General features: G+C 45.9%; 2 protein-coding genes across 7 annotated transcripts; both read right to left on the minus strand.

Moving 5' to 3' along the window:
* Positions 1 to 2,339: 2,339 nt before the first annotated feature.
* Positions 2,340 to 11,573, minus strand: ddi2 (DNA-damage inducible protein 2). 3 transcript variants are annotated; one of them, XM_028999451.1, is made up of 10 exons: positions 11,187 to 11,573; positions 10,502 to 10,631; positions 9,911 to 10,195; positions 9,305 to 9,431; positions 8,410 to 8,537; positions 7,919 to 8,047; positions 7,713 to 7,816; positions 6,920 to 7,112; positions 5,183 to 5,233; positions 4,725 to 4,865 (listed from the first exon to the last, which is right to left on the minus strand). In XM_028999451.1, exons 1-9 carry the CDS (start codon positions 11,322 to 11,324, stop codon positions 5,223 to 5,225), a joined length of 1,245 nt encoding a protein of 414 aa, XP_028855284.1. In that variant the 5' UTR covers positions 11,325 to 11,573; the 3' UTR covers positions 4,725 to 4,865; positions 5,183 to 5,222. The 3 variants fall into 3 exon arrangements, with proteins under 3 accessions (XP_028855282.1, XP_028855284.1, XP_028855283.1); XM_028999450.1 differs by having other exon boundaries at positions 6,908 to 7,112; XM_028999449.1 differs by lacking the exon at positions 5,183 to 5,233 and having other exon boundaries at positions 2,340 to 4,865; positions 11,187 to 11,566.
* A 474-nt stretch (positions 11,574 to 12,047) lies between these two features.
* Positions 12,048 to 17,535, minus strand: asb14a (ankyrin repeat and SOCS box containing 14a). Of its 4 annotated transcripts, none has more exons than XM_028998551.1 (11): positions 17,382 to 17,535; positions 16,902 to 17,114; positions 16,744 to 16,796; positions 16,512 to 16,643; positions 16,276 to 16,434; positions 15,172 to 15,417; positions 14,514 to 14,685; positions 14,026 to 14,311; positions 13,324 to 13,470; positions 12,639 to 12,792; positions 12,048 to 12,388 (listed from the first exon to the last, which is right to left on the minus strand). In XM_028998551.1, the coding sequence occupies exons 2-11, from the start codon at positions 17,027 to 17,029 to the stop codon at positions 12,201 to 12,203; spliced, it is 1,665 nt and encodes a 554-aa protein (XP_028854384.1). In that variant the 5' UTR covers positions 17,030 to 17,114; positions 17,382 to 17,535; the 3' UTR covers positions 12,048 to 12,200. The 4 variants fall into 4 exon arrangements, with proteins under 4 accessions (XP_028854384.1, XP_028854382.1, XP_028854383.1 ...); XM_028998549.1 differs by having other exon boundaries at positions 13,324 to 13,581; XM_028998550.1 differs by having other exon boundaries at positions 13,324 to 13,581; positions 16,902 to 17,163.
* Positions 17,536 to 18,473: the final 938 nt, after the last annotated feature.

Here is an 18,473-nt window from a genome sequence, read left to right on the forward strand (position 1 = left end):
CTTAGTGGGCTACGAACCAGAAGACAAAGTCACAGGTTCAAACCCCACTTGTGTCCCTGGGACACCCCATTGTGCCCCTGAGCAAGACATTTAACCCTGAGTTAGGGGGACTGTCCCTGTAACTACTGATTGTAAGTCGCGCTGGATAAGAGCATCTAATAAATGCCATAAATGTAAAAATGTAAATGTAAAATAGGTGCCCTCTGCTCAGCTGAGAGTGTGATGAAAACTTACTGGATACTAATGAAGAAAAACTGTAATTGTAATGGATGCTTGCTCTCTTGATCCCATGTCTGCAATTGATGCAGTCATGGGATCTAAATGTACTGGAGTATTCTACAGTAACACCTATCCATGAAGCAAATCCAACAGGGTGTCACCTGAAAGGAATATTGTGCAGGTGAAGTAGCTGAGTTCAGTATGTACAGGTTATTACATACCATTAGTACTACACTACATAAATGTGTGTCATTGACGAATATGACTCTGGTTAACAAGAATCATCTGCTTACCATCAATGAAGTGATCAACTCTGGTTCACTAGGACCCCCAACTATGAATACAATCTTTTTATTCACTCTGTTGTAGTTTCTATGCAGAAGTCAGACAAGAAGAAGGTTACAAGTTAATCTAAATATTCTCTAAAGAGGAAGGTCTTGAGCTGCCGTTTGAAGGTGCTCAGTGACTGAGCTGTTCTGACCTTGAGGGGAATTTCATTCCACCACCGAGGGGCCAAGACGGAGAAGAGTCTAGATGGAGGGACCATCTAGAGATGGAGGGACCAGGCGAGCAGTACTGGAGGATCGAAGTAAACGAGGTGCAGTGCGAGGTGTAATAAGGGCTGTGAGATAGGATGGTGCTACTCCATGTTTGGCTTTGTAGGCCAGCATCAGTATTTTGAATCTTACATTAACCTAAGTTCCATTTTTTACTCAGAACCAATGGAGCAGAATAAAGAAGATAACATCTGAAAGTGATTGTCATTGTGAAACACTGCAGCACAGGACATGGTGACACAACGAAATGTGTCCTCTGCATTTAACCATCACCCTTGGTGAGCAGTGGGCAGCCATGAAAAGGCGTCCACAGTAAAAAGTCTCCATATTAGGTATGAACAAAGTATGAAAGCTATTGAGTGGACCTGTAGTAGTTTGGTTCTGGCCTTATGTGATTTTAAGAAAATCATGAGGTTGAAACAACCTTTTTTGAATTACTGCATATGTGCACAGGCAAATTAAAACATCATATTAATTTAATAATATAATTTAATAATAACAGTTGAATTGCTTTAGACTCTGATTCAATTCAGTACTGTCCTTCACAGGCGTATTTTAAGGTCTGACAGTGAAATACTAAGCTGAACACAAGGTTTCTCTTAAAGAACATTGGGCTTTCAAAGGATACAGTCAACCTGATAAAACTTGTATGTCATGCTGCTTAAAAAGCTTAAAAAGAGCTGCAAGCATGCCAGACAGACCTTACATCATCAACTATCCATGCTCTTATTGTTTTAGCTTGGAAAGCCAAAATCTTCTTCTTAATTAACTAATTCAACAGTGATTCCTCTCTTCCCCTTCATCCTTTCATCCACTAGTCTTTTAAACTTTCACTGCTTTCCAAGCAAAGACTCCCTTTTCTAATTGTTTATAGTATTACAGAGCAAAACATGTAAAAATTACATGATTGAATTACATGATTTTTTAGATAGTATAGTTAAGTTTATTTTGTATATTATTTTTATTTTATTTTATGATTGCACTATGGGGGGAGGGGGTCTGTGTGAAAGACTATTTCAATACACGGCATACTGTGGATACTGTTGTACTAACAATAAACCAATCTTGAATGTTGAATCAGTGAGAACAGTGCAGCAGAAAGTTCATGAAAAGTTCATAATACAAGCATCCCACTCAAACCCATGGTAACATGGGCAACTGGTCAGGAGTTATAATCATTTCAGATATTCAGCTCATCTTCTGGCTGTCAGAAATAATTACACTCCAACATAAATGCCAATGGGTTTGGTGCCTTTTCTTTTCACAGATAACCAGACAAGTACAGTGAAACTGACCCAATCTGAAACTGAACCCAGAGCAGAACCCCATTTTGAACTATAATAAATGCATTACTGCACAATTATTTCCATAAAATGCTACATTTTCTTCTATTTGATTATATTTACATAAAGTATGCTTAAAATGTGATTATTAGTATACGGTGCTGCTCCCTTAATAACAGTGCACCGATCACAGCTCTATTTGAGCTTATTTGAGTGAAAAATATATTGGGGTTTTGCAGCTCGGGGAAAGAAGCATTAGAAATGGCAAAACTCACAGAAATAAAATATAAAGAACCAATTTTATTCAGCTTTCCATTTGTATACAAGAACAAAGAGAAAAAAGGAAATAGCCTGAATGGTTTTGGCTTGTGGCTGCAAGACTATGAAGGAGAAAATGTCAGGACAGCTGGAAAGGAGAAATCTGGATTATGGCAACAGTTAAGACAGTGGAGGGCTTCTCGAGAAGAAGGCAGAGAACTTGATCACCTCAACTGTACCTAAATTACAAAAAAACCCTGCAATTAACTAGTTCATGTAAACCTTTTAATGGTGTTTCACTGATATTACTTCTTTTATTTCCTTTTTTCAGACAACCTCTTACCACTGAGCAACACTTATGATGATACAGAAGACTTTTTTTTTTTTTCTTTAAATAATTTGTTTCAATGCATTTTAGGAAATCAAGTTATTCAGGATTGGCATCAATGCATTAAAATAAAACTCATATGGAACATAAGTTTATTGCAATAAAAACACAAACGAAACCCTGGAACAAGCCACTGAAAATACACTGTCTGAGAATTAGCACTTCAGGATTGTGCGAGCGATGATGTCTTCCACAAAAAGGTTACAACCAATTTATTGCCATTTTTGTGTTTCTTCTGGTACTATTTAAAAAAAAAAAAAAAAAAACAGTTGCTGCTGTGACCCCCACATAAAGGTTGGCTTCTTCTCATTTTGACCACTGGAAATTAAAAATGCACCAGCGGGCATTTTCTGATATATATTTGCTTTGCAACAGATTGAATGATGCCTTAAAACAAATGCACCTCCACCTGCCTCCACCAAACCAGCAACAAGTATAAATAATTTTTATTTTTTACATAAAATGCCCTTCGAGAAAAAGAAATGAAAAGACTAAAACAATTGGCAGCCAGACCAAAGCCCTGCAAAGACAGCATGCAAAAAAGGGGAGGAACTTCTGACATCACAAATCCAAAAATATCTTCAAGACATACAATGGGTTCTATGGTCTATGAACAGTACAGTGGTGGAAGGAGGTCGTCGTGGGCTTGGGACAGAGAGGGTGACCGCAGAGGCTCTGTCTACAGGGTCTGGGTTGGCACAGTGATTTTGCGTGCCAGCAGCACCAGAATTGCCAGCTCCACGCAGCCCTGTGCCTTCTCCAGAGCTTCGGCTGCCTCTTGCGCCGAGAAGCCCGCCTCCTGGACCCTCCGGATGCGTTCGACAGGGAACTGTTCAGGAGGCGGCCGCTGCGGTGGCGGTGGGGCGAGAGGCGGAGCCTCTGCAGGAGGAGCAGCAGCATCGTCGAAGTTAGAGGCGGGCAGGCGAGGATCGGGCTCGTCACTGGAGGAGCCCACCGCCATGGAGAGGGGACTGTGCGGGACGTCAGGGACGTCCATACCAGATGCTCGGCCATCCGCTACACCTCGTCCTTGCTGGCCTTCTGGGGGCTCTCGGACTTTCAAACCCTCCTGAGGAACGGATTCATCCTGCAACTCTGGTACCTGCGCTCTTCCATTCTCACAAACGTCCTTCAGCGAAGGGTCATCGTTCCAGTCAGCATCTTCGTTGGGCCGCGCTCTGTGCAACGATGTGCCCGTCTCTGGTGGTTCTTGCTCTTGCAGGGGGGCATGTTTTACTTTGGCAACACTCACATCCAGGGCAGGCACTGTGGCAGTAAGGGGGACCTCAGAACGTCGGCGGTCGACCCCGTCGGCATCCTGCCGGGCTGCAGGGGAGAGGAGAGTCTTGTCGGGGGACATCGCTCGACTGTTGGACACCAGCAGTTCATGAAGCTCCCTCAATGCCTGGGCCAGGGAAGGGACGCTGTTGCTGCCGTCTCCCTCAGGCTGGTCCCTCTCCGGCACCGCTGGACCTTCCATGGTCTCTTCTGAGACGGAGCCATCAGACGGACTGGGCGTGGCCAAGCAGGATGAGACTGGGGCTAGGCCGAGAGAAGGCATGTTACTGATGCTACTTCCGTCTTTCTCTTCCCAGTCAACCTCCTCAGGCTGGACAGGAGTGGCACCAGTTGCTTCGGACAGGTCCATCTCTTGGTTTGAGTTGTCCGACGTCATGGCGGTGGTGTGGGGATCAGCAGGTACTGGCCTATCAGCTCCATCCTCACCCACACTGACGGAGCTGCTGCTTTCCATCAGCTCAGAAGGGGAAAGGCCAGGCTCTCGTTTGTCCGTAAAAGCGCAACCTTCAACATCAGCAGCAACCTGGGCGGTAGATTGATTTCTTTTTTCCAGTGTGCCGCTGTCCATATCCTCCGAGCCTGAGACATGTTCGTCTTCAACAGCAAAAGGAACGTCATCCTCTGTTTCCAGCGATGCAAAGCCTGGGTCCTCAGCTTGGCTGGCAGGCGGTTGTCCGAAAGGCTCGGCCAGCGACTGAAGCCCGTCTGGAGCAATCTCCGTCTTGCAGCTACCCGGGTTTCGGTTGTGGCTACTGGAGGAAGGGGGGCCGGGGGAGGAGGAAGAAACAGCGGTGTTGCTGAAGGGTAGGTAAATGGGTTTTGGCAGGGAGTGAGGTGAGGTAGTTTGTCCATCTTCAGTGTCTAAGAAACACGGGGGACAACACAGAGAACTCATGTGACTCAAGTGTAATAAGAGAAAGCAAGAAGTATTAGAAAAATTCCAAACAAAAAACATGCAAACTAGCAAATACTCTTGCAATCCATGCAAAAATTGTTGCTGTGTATTTGGAAAAAACTTACATCGTTTCAAATGAACACTGAAATGAGTGCCTCTCATCTTGTTAGAATCAGACATTGTATTTTGGAAATTGGTTGGTTGATTGATTAGAAAATGACTTTTGTTTCATTCATTACGTGCCCAGACCCGTCGATTAGTTGTGTCTGAGCGACTCCGGTACCTGTTTGGAAGGGCCCTCTCCAGCTGTCTCTCCAAATGCATCAATGCTGTCCTGCTCACAGTTAGGGCACACACACCACACATCATGCAACAGGAGGCAAGAGTTAGCGTGTACACACAACCACACAAACGCAAAGCATGCACTCATATGTAATAAATATCATATGTGGCAATAATCCTGGGTAACTGGCTCAGAGTTTATAGTCAAATAGGTAATTGTTTCTAAGGCCTGGATTAATGGATAAATTGTTCTTCATACTTACTGTGCAAAAAATTTAAACAATGAATCATTTCATGTTAAATACACTGCTCAAAAAATAAACGGAACATAAAAACAAACAGTTGAATGTGCTGACAAATTATTTTCAATGGAAATCAAGTATCAACCCATGGAGGTCTGGACTCATGGAGTCATACTCAAAATTAAAGTGGAAAAAACACACTACAGGCTGCTTCAAATTTGATGTAATGTCCTTAAAACAAGTCAAAATGAGGCTCAGTAGTGTGTGTGGCCTCCACGTGCCTGTATGACCTCCCTACAATGCCTGGGCATGATCCTGATGAGGTGGCGGATGGTCTCCTGAAGTATCTCCTCTCAGACTAAAGCATCTGCCAACTCCTGGACAAAGGTTGGTGAATTGAGCGAGACATGATGTCCCAGATTCAGAATCAATGCCTTCAGCTTGTAGGAATTGCTGACTCACTCCACCCACATGAGGTCTAGCATCGCCTTGCATTAGGAGGAACCCAGGGCCAACCACACGAGTATATGGTCTCACAAGGGGTCTGAGGATCTTATCTCGGTAGCTAATGGCAGTCAAGCTACCTCTGGTGAGCACATGGAGGGCTGTGACACTACACTGAGACACAGCAAACCTTCTGGCTACAGCTCGCATTGATGTGCCATCCTGGATGAGCTGCACTACCTGAGCCACTTGTGTGGGTTGCTAATAGACTATCACTTGCACTTGTTGTCTATTCCATTTGCACAACCGCATGTGAAACTGATTGTCAGTGTTGCTTCCTAAGTGGACAGTTGACTTGGAGTTACATTGTGTTGTATAAAAGGGTTCTGTTTATGTTTTTGAGCAGTGTATTTTTGGCATGTACTGGTCTTTGCCGCAGGGTATGGGCAGCTGGCGGTACTGCGGTAACATGCTGTGACAGACGCCGTGTGGCTCTGAGTGCACTAGGCGCATTGCAGAGGATTCAGAGCGAAACAGGCACAATCTCAGCAGCATGCAGCCAGGACTCCTGATCTCTGCAGGGTAATCACAAAGTGAGTGTCCGCATTTACAGCATCCTCCGATTTCCACACGTCGGAGCTCACACTGGTGCCCTGTGCCAAAATGGCTCCATCTACTTTAACCAAGCCCATCCAAACTGCACTGACACTAGGTATCTTTAGAGGAGCCTGGTTTAGATTTTAAACTGTATTGGAGGTAAACTGCATTTCAATTCAGTCACTAAATAAACTAATATTACATTTATTATAAAATATTTATTTGATTTAATTGAAATGAAGCTTACCTGACAATAATAGTCACATTCAGACACAGAGGGTTTGATTTACTAAAGTGCTGCATATGACTAGTTCATTGGAAAACTCCGGATAAATCAAAAAGCTTCTTTTAAATCATTTTTAGGCTAGTACTTCCTTAAGGTTTTAGCCAGTCAGGCACTGAGTGTGTTGAAATCTGCCATCCTGTAAAGCTCACACACCCACCATGCTCCTCACCGCTATCCTGTACTGATCTCTGCAGCGCCTCTGCCAGCTCCTGGTCCGCGATCTCCTCTGGCCGGGCCTCGTCGCGGCCCTCTGGTCCGTACGCCAGACGGGCACACTCCGGCAACTCTGCTTCAGGCAGGAATCGCGTCTCGGAGCCAGTGGTGCCAATGAGGAGAACGCTCTTTTTAAGGTCGATGGAGCACTACAGACCAAATGTTCATTCATTAAGGACAGCGTATTGTAAAGAAACATTCAGCAGACTTCATTGGCCACATTTACACCAATCTGCATCATGACCATGCAAACAGAAGAAAAAGCAAGTGGATTCCGATTTTTCCAGATTGGATTCAGGCCTCAATGTAATTAAATACACAGATTAGATACAATGCTTTTCAAAGGACATTGAAGTGCAACAACATGCGAGATTGCAACGTGCAACAGGCATCACACACATTAATGCAGAGAACGCTCTGCATTAATGTACATCTCTTTGAAAAATTGCAGACGAAACAACTGCAGCTTAAGCACTTCTCTTTCTCTACCTCAGAATGCTGCATTCTGGGAACCTCTAATGTGTTGCAAAGCGATCAATCACAGGGATGCTTTGGTGTAATCCATTAGCATGGTGTGCAGAGCCTTTATCAAACACACAAGTCTGACTAGAGTAAACCTAGTGTAAATTTGTGAATAAAGTGCATGGTCAGAAAAATCCCCCAAAAAAAACAAAATATGGGCAAACTGGAAAAACTGTACATGTTTAACTGCAGCCATATTTAGTTAGTCACCAAGTGACCATTCAGACCTGATGTCTCTTCAACATGTCCAATCCCAGCAGCATGTCCATGGGCTGATCCTCAAGAATGGAGAATGAGCAAGGAAGGAAGTCCCCTTCAATCTGCACCTGAGCTACAATTCAGACAATGAACATCAGATCAATTAAAAACTTTCACAAGAGCAACAAAATGAATCATTACAGCCAGACTACTGTTGGATAATAAAAGCATGTACCTAAGTGCACTCTGCCGATGATCTTCTGCGTGCCCACACCCTTGGCAATGCCGGCCCAACGTCGGTCCACCAAACGCATGATGTTACACCGCTCTGCACAGGCCTGGCTCATGATGGTCATCTGAGCTCCTGAGAGAGGAACGGAGGTGAAGAGAGGGGACGGAAAAGGTTGCAGGGTGAGAGCAGGAAGGGAGAAGAGGATTAAGCGGTTTAAGAGAGCATAAGAGGAGATTCGGGGAACAAGTTGGTTTGGATGATTAAGACAAATGAGGAGCATTTGGATTACGGGTCAATATGGGGGTCCAGGAACAAGCAGATAAAGGTTTTCAGCTGGGTTGGGTAACAAAATACAAGCTACTGTCATATGTGGCATCCACAAAATGAGGGAAAAGATGGTAATTTGAGAAAGATAAAGCTTGTACAAGCAAACATTATGCAATAATATAATAGAGCTGATCATATTTCAAGCATAGAAGAGGTGTGTCAGCCACCTGAGTCAACAAAAGCTTTGACGGGATGTCCGTTGACTTTACAGTTGATATAAAGCATAACCACTTGGCCAAAGCTTTCAGGAGCCTCTTCCATGGCAATGGTCATGTTCTCTTCAATGTTGTGTTGCCTAAAGAAGATAGAAAAATGTTACATTCTACCAAGAAAATTGTGGCCATTTCACCAGCATCACTTTCTAATCGCACTAGTTAGTCCAATAAAAGGTTACCAGACAAGAAAATTATTACTAAAACAAGTTGGTTTAAGCAAACCACGTCACACAAGCTGTGCATATAGAACATATTCATGCCAATATACAGATTCATTTAACCTTTATTTCCTCAAACTATTTGACACCAAACTGATGAAATTAGAAATCCATATTTTGGTTCCATTCTTGAATACTGAGACATGTTTAGGTTTGTATGGTCTTTTTTTGTTAACTTACATGTGCCCATGGGGCAGGGTTATTAAGCATTTTAAGATAATTAAGATAAAACTAGTCATGTGACATGCAACTGGAAGTCAATGAGAGCCATTGTGGGTTGTTTCCCTGTTATAGTCATCTTGGGACCGCCATAGCTGCCAAACCAAACATGCAGAGATAAACAGCAGTTTTATTCAAGAGCATTTTTCTTATTATTTGCCTGAACTCAGTAAGCAGCAAAATGACAGCATCATTCATGACGTATTCTAGAAATTGTTGTTTTGTTGCACTGGTATTGTAATGACCGCAGGCTGCACCGGTAAAGGTAGCAGTGGACCATGCAGGTGTGTACTGTGTTCTTGGTGCTCTTACTAAAATAAGGCCCTAAACATATTCAACCTCTGACATGCTGGACCTTCTCCATGTGTCTGGCATGAACTACATGAAAGCTCAGCAGGTCCATTCATCACCTGATGTCCTCCTCTATTTTAGCCTGGGCCTCCAGGTCGAAAGGGTCAGCGGTGAGCAGCCGAATCCTCTCCTGCTCCCGACGCGCCCTGTCCTGCTGCTGCTCCAGGAGCACCTTACTGAAACGCTCTGCAGAAAAAAATGGAACACAACTCAAACTGCAGAATTCACACAAACAGTGTGGGGGTTCTACCGGTGTCCTTAGGTTCACTCCACTGATGGAATGATGAGAAGTTTGCATCGAACACCTCTTGTCTACATCAATCAGCTGAATCAAAATTTCACAGAAAAAAAAATCAAGTGTCCATGCATTAAGACAGTGAAACTGAGGTCAAAGTACCATTAAATGGTTAATAAGTGAGAAAAAACGAGCCATATCAGGCAAAAACAAAACTAGTTATGAAAAGCTTCTTTCATATTCAGAATATATACACAATCTGGTCCATTTGAAGTCTGAAACACAAATATATAGAGCAGTAACTCAGAGCTGTACCTCAGACGGTATATCAAATTACACTAAAGTGGTCGTTACTCTGCCCGGCAGAACAGAGTGAAACCAGGCTGGACAGAACATCTCCAGGAGCAGAAGACTCAGTATCTGCGCTCACCCAAGTCTCCACTGAGCAGGGCTTCAGCTAATGGTGGGTTGCGCTCTTTCAGCAAAGACAGCTCGTGGGGATTGGCCAACAGCATTTCTCTGAGTAAAGACGGGTCATCGAGTCCCTGAGGAGAGGTGGCTTGTCCAGTGGAAGGGGATGCTGCAGGCTGGCTAGAGCGAGGGCTGCTCGTGCTCGGCTGAGCCGGCTGTTGCTGTTGCTGGGGCCTAGCAGTGGACTGTTGGCCAGCCGAGGTGCCTGGGACGGCAATGGTGCTAAAGTCGATGCGGGGGAGACCTGGTGTGGAGGAGTGAAAAAGTTGGAAATGATTATGCAGTCGAACCCACATCTGCAGATATTACACCATTAAAGCCCCATTTCCAGCTACCAGTGTCATTTACAACATTATCCCCATCATTGATAAAGTCTTAACCCACTTGAAGTCTTTTAAATGCACCAATCGTTTCTACATTCATTGCTTCAAGACAATAAACCCTTGAATGTAGTGTACAATAAGTGACCCAGACCTTTTCTGCACGTTTATTTATTACTTAAAAAGGCAGAAACCGAGAGTGCGTGGCTATGATTTTAGACATTTCAAACCTGGGAAGGAGGGCTGAGCGGGTGGCGGCAGCCTGTCCGCCTGTCTGAGCACCAACACGTCTCCATCTTTCAGGCCGTAGGCGCCCAAGGTGCGGCTGAGGTCTTTCAAGGGCTGCTCTGCAAACGAGATCTGGAGGGGAGTAAATAAAATTCAAATCCCAAATTTAAAACCCAATAGACGTTCACAATACATGCTCAATCATAAATACATGTATTAGCAATATCTAATAATATATCGGACCATAAACTGAATAGATAAGCGGAGACGGTAAGGCAAGAACGGCAATACGATCGATAAGAATAAAGATCACTTCCAAAACCAATCAAAGCGTTCAGTTCAAGAGGGAAAATGTTCACACGGTTAAATGTTGGTCGTAATATGCTAAAGTGTCCAGGAGCGGCCACGGACGATGTAAAGACGCGCCCTGCTGACAGCACTATTCTGATCATGGCGTCCTGTTCACAGATTTCGGTTTTTATTCTCACGAGTAGAACAGAAGCCACACAACCGGCTCGCTTCACGCAACACGTTCAACTCGGCGCTCCGTGAAGTTCGCGGGCCGCCAGGATCAACTTGTCCACTTTTTAAACGTTTTCCTCGGCTGCCGGGATTACTAGCCTCCGCGCTAAACCCAGTTAGCGGTTGGCTGGACTTTTTTTTCGGCAGGGCGGGGGGCCGCTTCACCTGGATCTCTCCGGCCGGCACCCCCGCTTCCAGCTCACACAGGGCCAGGAAATCCCTCAACTCGAGCTCCGGGGACACGTCGAGGGAGAAGGTGGATTCCGGGCGGTCCCTCGGAGCGCAGAACACGGTGAGCAGCATCGCGGTGACAGGGTCAGGAAGCCCCGGAGAGTGGCGCGTCTCCCGCGGCTGAGGGGGTCGGCCGAGCTGCGGCTGCTTTTAAACCGGGCGCTTCTGCCGCCTGCGGAGTCCCGGCGCCGCGACCACCGCGCCGCAATAAACGTTCCACGCGGCGGGTAGAGTAAAGAAGCGGCGGTTCTTTCTTCCCGCACCGACTCGCTGCCCCACTTCCTCTCGCTGCTGCGCTACTCGCGGCCGGTCCGCAACTTGACGGCCGATTACCGCCACCTGTCGGTCTGGAGGACACACGACAGCTCACTTTTTTAAAAAGCTCCACTCGTGTATTCGTGTCGTGGAAATTCTTTTAAATATCTTTAAAGCGTGTACAGTAGAAGGGCTTGGGAGAATGTTAGTAGGGTTTGTACACATTAGTCAGATTGTTTCGTGGACATGGACAGTAGACAGCTTGAGTAATTTTGAGCTGTAAACGTGAACCGTGGCTTTCTGACTTTAATTTACTTTTGTCCTAGAAGGTGAGTTGTTAACGTCACATTGGTTAATAATTACGTTTATAAAGTCTCATCATATGCAGAAGTCTCATCATATGCAGGGGTAAAAATCCATATTACAAAGAATGGTATGTAAGGAGGAGAACGATGTTCACATATCTTGGAAAGTGAGAGAGTGAGTGTGAAATGTTTGACCCTACAAATCATATCGATATTGAACAAAAACAACAGCATGTTCATATTCATCATCCAGTTAAATTATATTAAATATGCTGGGAATCATGCTCATGACAAACATTATATCCATTTACAGAGATATGGAAAAAAAACGCAGAAAGGCACTCCGCACTTCTCTCCTTCGATTCTGACCTCATAAATGAAATAAAATTTAAAATTGGCCGGTACGTGCTGCCTGGCATCTTCGCCCGTAGAGATCATACTCCTTGTATAAGACGAAGTTCTTGAGGCGGTCAGGGAGCGGCAGGAAGCTCATGAAGACGGGAGCCCTGAGACGCAGGCGTCCCAGACAGCTCCGGATCTTCAGCCGACAGAGGTGCTGCAGGCTGCGTGCGTTTTCTGGAACATTCAACACGAGGGCGGAGAATGAGCGTCGATGGTGTCGGGGTCTCCACCAATCCCCCCACTAATAATTCTCCAATAATGGAGTTTATCGCCTTGATTCGCCATGTACCGAGATTTGGGCCAACATCAACCAACTAAAGGTGAATGAAACCTCATAAAAAGCTTCTGAGCTTGGGAGACAATCGTTTTAGAACACGGTTCTAACGCGGTTCTATGCTGCATGAATGGATCCGGTGACACTTACCCTGCACCTGGCAAATTTGTGGCCACTCTTTCTGGTCCATTAGAGCAGCTTTGAGTTTGGAGCAAAAGGTGACGTGATCAACATAGTCCAGCATCACGAGCACGACGTGTCCAGAGAAATCTTTCAACCAGTACACTGTGATGACCTCACAGAACTACGGAAGCAAACAAGTTGAATACAGATGAATACTGTAAATATTATACTTAAAATAATACCTGTTACCCTGGCTGGCATATTTGCCCAAAGAGATTAAACAGGACAAAACCAGGCTTCCTGGTACCATTCCAAATTTTAACACCGCTGACGGGATGGTAGTGGCCTAGTGGGTAAGACCCTTGTCTATGAACCAGAAGACCCAGGTTCAAATCCCACTTACTACCATTGTGTCCCTGAGCAAGACACTTAACCTTAATTGTCTCCAGGGGGGGACTGTCCCTGACTCTACTGATTGTAAGTCGCTCTGGATAAGGGCGTCTGATAAATGCCATGAATGTAAATGTAAAAACTCATCTGTAAGGCTGTACATCCTTTAAATGTTTATGGCATCAGTAGTTACAGGGACAGTCCCCCTGGGGACACTCAGGGTTAAGTGTCTTGCTCAGGGACGCAATGGTAGTGAGTGGGGTTTGAACCTGTGACCGTGGACTTCTGGTTCATACCTTTGTCAGACCTCATCTCTGCTTACCATCGTGTCTTTGATGACCGTGTTGGACCAGCCCTCATAGTCGGCTGGGACGTGCGAGCCCTCCCCGTATGGGCAGTCGAAGCAGCGCCGCACGTCGTAGCCGAAGTTGCACAGCATGCGCAGGACCAGCTCGTCTCTGATGGCGTACTGCAGTGCCGAGGGGAAGTGCATCACGTTCACGCGGGAGAAGTAGTTGACGTTGGCGCCGTAACGGAGCAGCATGTTGATCAGCTCGTAGTTGCCAATGCGCAAGGCCACCTGGAGAAAAGTAGCACTTTGCCGTGGCAATACGGAGTAAATACTCCACACGCCTACACCCTTCTACACTCATCTTTATCCTTTAGATTTTAATTGTACATTTGCTGCTATTACCTCTGTTTCTATCCACTTCCTGCCGTGACAAATGCAATTTCCCACTTGTGGGACTAATAAAGGTTGATCTTGTCTTATCTTATCCATCCTCCCATCTACTGTTCTATTCCATTCCATTCATACTGAACTCGTCTTTTCAGCCTCCATCTCCCTTTAACCAACCTGATCAGATCATGGAAAGTTTGTTCTTTTTAATTTCCAGAACTGTACAGTCACCCATCACCCTAAATATTCAGACGGTGAGGTCTAATGACGAGAGTATTTCACTTTTTACCTTTACTTCAACCTGCCATCTACAGAATTGAGCTGCTTGGTTATCAGACATCTGACCTGCAGGCACTTGACAGGATCCTGGTTGGGCATCGCTCCGGCCTCCAGCAGGATCTCCACCGATTTCAGGTCTTCGTTGCACACGGCGAAGTACAGGGCGGACCTCCGCTGGTCGTCGTAGTTGCGGCGCACCCAGGAGGAGAGCATGAAGTTGGGGTCGTATCCCGCGTCCAGCAGCATCTCCAGGCACCGGCTGTGGCCGCCTGCTGCGGCTGAGTGCAGGGGACTCATCCCGCTGTCCTCCACGGACTCCCACGTGGTGACGGGGATTAGGAGCGCGAGAGCCCTGTCAGGCGAGGGAAACGGGGTATTTCAGATCCTCTCTTTACACGTAGCTCCGTCAGAATATTCATAAAATCCTTTCCTCAACACGTATGACACGTGGATAACAACGTTTTCTGAGTGTCACTCCTGTCCTTTGGCTCAGTATTAGAGATGCAAAATTCAACCAATGAGAAAGCCGCTGATGCATGTGTGGTGCCACTCACTCCACATGGCCGCGGTGTGCCACTCTGTGGATGGGTAAATGCCCCGTGTGTTTGGGGACGTTGGGATCTGCACTGTGCTCCAGCAGTAAAGAGATGACCGCAGGGTTTCCAGAGGCGGACGCCTCGAAGAGGATTGTGGCGCTGTCCTCTGCCTGAGACTTCACATCAGCTCCTAAGGGACATTTAGCAGGAAAGTGATTGGCTGTAGCGTACTGGTCTTAATAAATTCACGTTATAGTTTTTTTTTTAAAGTTAAAGTGAAGTGATTGTCACATGTGATACACAGCACACAATGCACACAGTGAAATTTGTCCTCTGCATTTAACCCATCACCCTGAGTGAGCAGTGGGCAGCCATGACAGGCGCCCGGGGAGCAGTGTGTGGGGACGGTGCTTTGCTCAGTGACACCTTGGCGGATTGGGATTCGAACCGGCAACCTTCTGATTACGGGGCCGCTTCCTTAACCGCTAGGCCACCACTGCCCTCGAACGTTTCACTCACTCACTCAGTGAGTAGTCAGGGAGGCCGTCCTGGGACACACGGCGCAGATTCGCCCACCACACACACACACACACACCATTCGCCCACACACTCACGCCTACAGACGATTTAGAGCCGCTTCACAGCACGTTTGCACTGACTACATACAGAACGTTACCTTTACGGAGCAGCAGCTGAACGATGTCTGTGTGCCCGATCTGGGCAGCCAGCGCCAGTGGGGACAGTCCATAGGCACTGCGGGGGTCCGCCTGGGCCCCGGCCTGCAGCAGCATCTCTACAAAGTCCAGCCGGCCCAGCCGAGCCGCCTCGTGCAGCGCAGTCCTGCGGTGGGCTCCTTCCTGGTGCACGTCGGCTCCATGAGTGATCAGTAGCTTGGCCATGTCCTGATGGTTGTTCCTTATGGCTGTTAGGGAACGGTTTTTACATTTCAGGACAAGTAGTGTGAGACAAGAGAGCAGTCCCTACTCTTCATAACACAGCTGAGACACACGCTGCCCCCAGGACCAGGTTATTCATCATGAACATACGGCTGGAAACCTTTCACTTGGATAATTGTGGTCATGTATCTAAATGCACCTATGAACCAGTTATTGTTGACAGTTATTATGATGCACAGCAAGCATATCAGACGGTGCACATAGTGAAATGTGTCCTCTGCATTCAGCCCATTATCCATACTGAGCAGTGGGAAACCATGAAAGGCACCCGGGATGCAGGGTGGGGACGGTACTTTGTTCGAGGGGACTTCAGTGGCACCTTGGCCCTTCGGGATTCGAACCCGCAACTTTTCATTTTACGAGTCTGTTTCCTTCCATCCTTGCCCCAGTGGACAATGTCACAGGATCAAACTCCACAAACTACCACTGTGTTCCAGAACACTGACACTGAACCCTGAGTCGGCTGGTTGACAGCTGGTGTGAATAAAAGTGAAAGTGAAGCGCAGCACACGGTGACACAACGAGATGTGTCCTCTGCTTTTAACCATCAACCTTGGTGAGCAGCGGGCAGCCATGACAGTGTGTGGGGACGGGGCTTTGCTCAGTGGCACCTTGGCAGATCAGGATTCAAACTGGCAACCTTCTGATTACGGGGCCGCTTCCTTAACTGCTCGGCCACCACTGCCGCAAAAGCTAAACATCATTATGGAAGATTCTGTCAAACACCATGATGTGGCTTGATAAAGGACCTAAAGAGCTTTAAAGAGCTTAAAACTCCATGAATGTTACCAGTCATGCAAAAACTAAAGCTACTCTGTATTGACCTATGAAGAGTGGCGTGTCTTCATCAACATCCACGATGTTCGCACTGCAGCCCTTTTCCATCAAGAAGGAGGCATTGTCTACCAGACACTTCTCCACAGCCAGGAAGAGCGGCGTTTTCCCACGGTGACAGCGTTTGTGCTCAGCACCTCTGGGAGAAGCTGCGAAGGTGGGTCGTGTTGTTAATGGCGGCCATGAGCTGATCTGATATTTCTGATGCTCATTGTGACGTACAGACCTGTAAATGTGATCTCCAAGATCTTCTGGTTGCTCTGAAATGCTGCTTCATGCAGAGGCACCCAACCTCTGCTGTCCTCCTCTGAGAAGGCCTGTGTGTGGACGACCAGCTTGCGCAGAGACTCCTCATTGCCTGGTGGGACAAAGAATAAGCGCTCGAGTCCCTGCATGTGGAACATGTCAAGCTGCTGATTCGTGATTTGCATCACTTCCCTTGGACGGTTGCACCATACCTGCTTTAATGGCTGCGAAGATTTTCTCCAGCTCAGGAGAATTTCGAATGGTCCTGTCATATGAATCAGACGACAAGATAAATAATTTAAACGCTATTCTGATGCCTGGACAACATCTGCCAGTTGACGTGAGGAGATGATGAGTATTCATGCTGTACCTGCAAGCTTCCCCAGAGAAGGATTCCCTTAATTCCACCTGCTTGCTGCACTCCTGGAGACTCTGTTCAATCACAAGCTGGGTCGCCAAGTCCTCATCCAGGATCAGCCCCGACGTCTCAAAATCCATGAGCCTCAGACTCTTTCTCTGGCTCTGGCTCCGGAACTGCAGGGTGGGTTTCTAGCCGTCTCAGGCCACGTCAACACCGCACGCCCTGGCATAACAAGACCTCTGACTTATTTTGCCCCCACCCTGCCTGCATTCTGAAAGGTAGCATTTTGTGAGGCAGAAATAAGCTTCATATATGCTTCTTGTGTTTCCATAAAACATAATATGATAGATCGTAGTTGGCTGTCATGCATTTCAAATATTCTGACTGCTGAAAGGCCCGTGAACATGCACCAAATAAAGCAGTATATTGGGGTTTTTTGTATCAATAGTTCAGGATATGTGCAGATACTGCAGCATAGTGCATACATACTGCAACAGAGAACCTCTCATCAATCCATATGCACAGACAGCTCTTCAGAGGGCTTCCACATAGAGGCCAGCTTGTCGTATCTTCCCAAAACCACTTCAGGTTACCTTTCGTAAACAGGCAGTGTCGCGTCCAGCAGGGGTGTTTTGAGGAGTGATCACACTTGCACCACACTGGGATATGTTTATCACACGGCAGCTATAAATACCCGATCATGAGACAGGGCAGGGCCGCTTCCCTTACCCAGGCCTACTGATCTTCCGTAACACAGAATCCCGGCCGGTGTGCGCAACACGCTGTAGAGACCTTCTCTACTAATATAACATTCGGGAGGAATCGGTGCTTGATGCACAATCCGCTGACACCGCAGGTTATTCATGGGAGATAGGCTGGAGGAACATTGAAATTCAGAGAGGAGCTGGTCTGAGCATGTGGATGTATCTTTTTTTATTATTATTATTATATTTATTGATGTAATTTTTCAATTTACAGACAAAAACAAAATCACAAAACAAAACACATCTCCTTCATATAGATTTAATTCAGCAGTCAACCACATCAATGTGCAAAGGCAAAAAAAAACTTTAAGAATAGATTTTTACTTACACAATGTAACACTGTGAATAATAATGACAATAAAAATACAAATATGAATATATAATCACCTAGATACTTAAAGCAAGAGTGATAGGGGAAGTGGAAATAAAAATAGAGAGCAAATAGGTTTGCAAATGTCAGCACTATCGGTCACTTTGACAAGAGATTTATAGAGGAAACAAACAGAAGAGAAAAGAAATAATAAAGTAAAATAAAAAGTGGTGTATTAACACCTACATTACAACTACAAGGGTTCAAGTAGCCTTGCAATTATCAGAAATCTTTAACAGGTGATTGAAAAGAGGCCTCCAAGAAGCTTCAAACAGATCTATATTTCCAGACATACTATATCTAAGCCTTTCTACATGAAGGGGGGAATGTGGATGTATCTTGGTTATGAAAAATATCATGCCAGACTGTGAAATTGTTGCCAAACAGATTGTGACAAAAGTGATAGAAAATCAGTCTCTTTGACAATTTCCTTGGACGAAATTGCCC

Source organism: Denticeps clupeoides, chromosome 12 (genome assembly GCF_900700375.1).
Source record: "Denticeps clupeoides chromosome 12, fDenClu1.1, whole genome shotgun sequence".
NCBI classification, from domain to species: domain Eukaryota; kingdom Metazoa; phylum Chordata; class Actinopteri; order Clupeiformes; family Denticipitidae; genus Denticeps; species Denticeps clupeoides.

Bases quoted from the DNA above. Each gene is read 5' to 3' on its own strand.
- ddi2 (XM_028999449.1), bottom strand. From the start codon at position 11,324: ATGCTGCTCACCGTGTTCTGCGCTCCGAGGGACCGCCCGGAATCCACC. The intron at 8,538-9,304 runs GTGATGAATGGA...TATCTTCTTTAG, and splicing joins AAAATAGAGGAGGACATCAG to GCAACACAACATTGAAGAGA. The intron at 8,048-8,409 runs GTGGCTGACACA...TTCCTCTCTCAG, and splicing joins CAAAGCTTTTGTTGACTCAG to GAGCTCAGATGACCATCATG.
- asb14a (XM_028998549.1), bottom strand. From the start codon at position 17,029: ATGGATTTTGAGACGTCGGGGCTGATCCTGGATGAGGACTTGGCGACC. The intron at 12,793-13,323 runs GTAAGCAGAGAT...TTGCTTCCGTAG, and splicing joins CGGTCATCAAAGACACGATG to TTCTGTGAGGTCATCACAGT. The intron at 12,389-12,638 runs GTAAGTGTCACC...TGAATGTTCCAG, and splicing joins ACAAATTTGCCAGGTGCAGG to AAAACGCACGCAGCCTGCAG.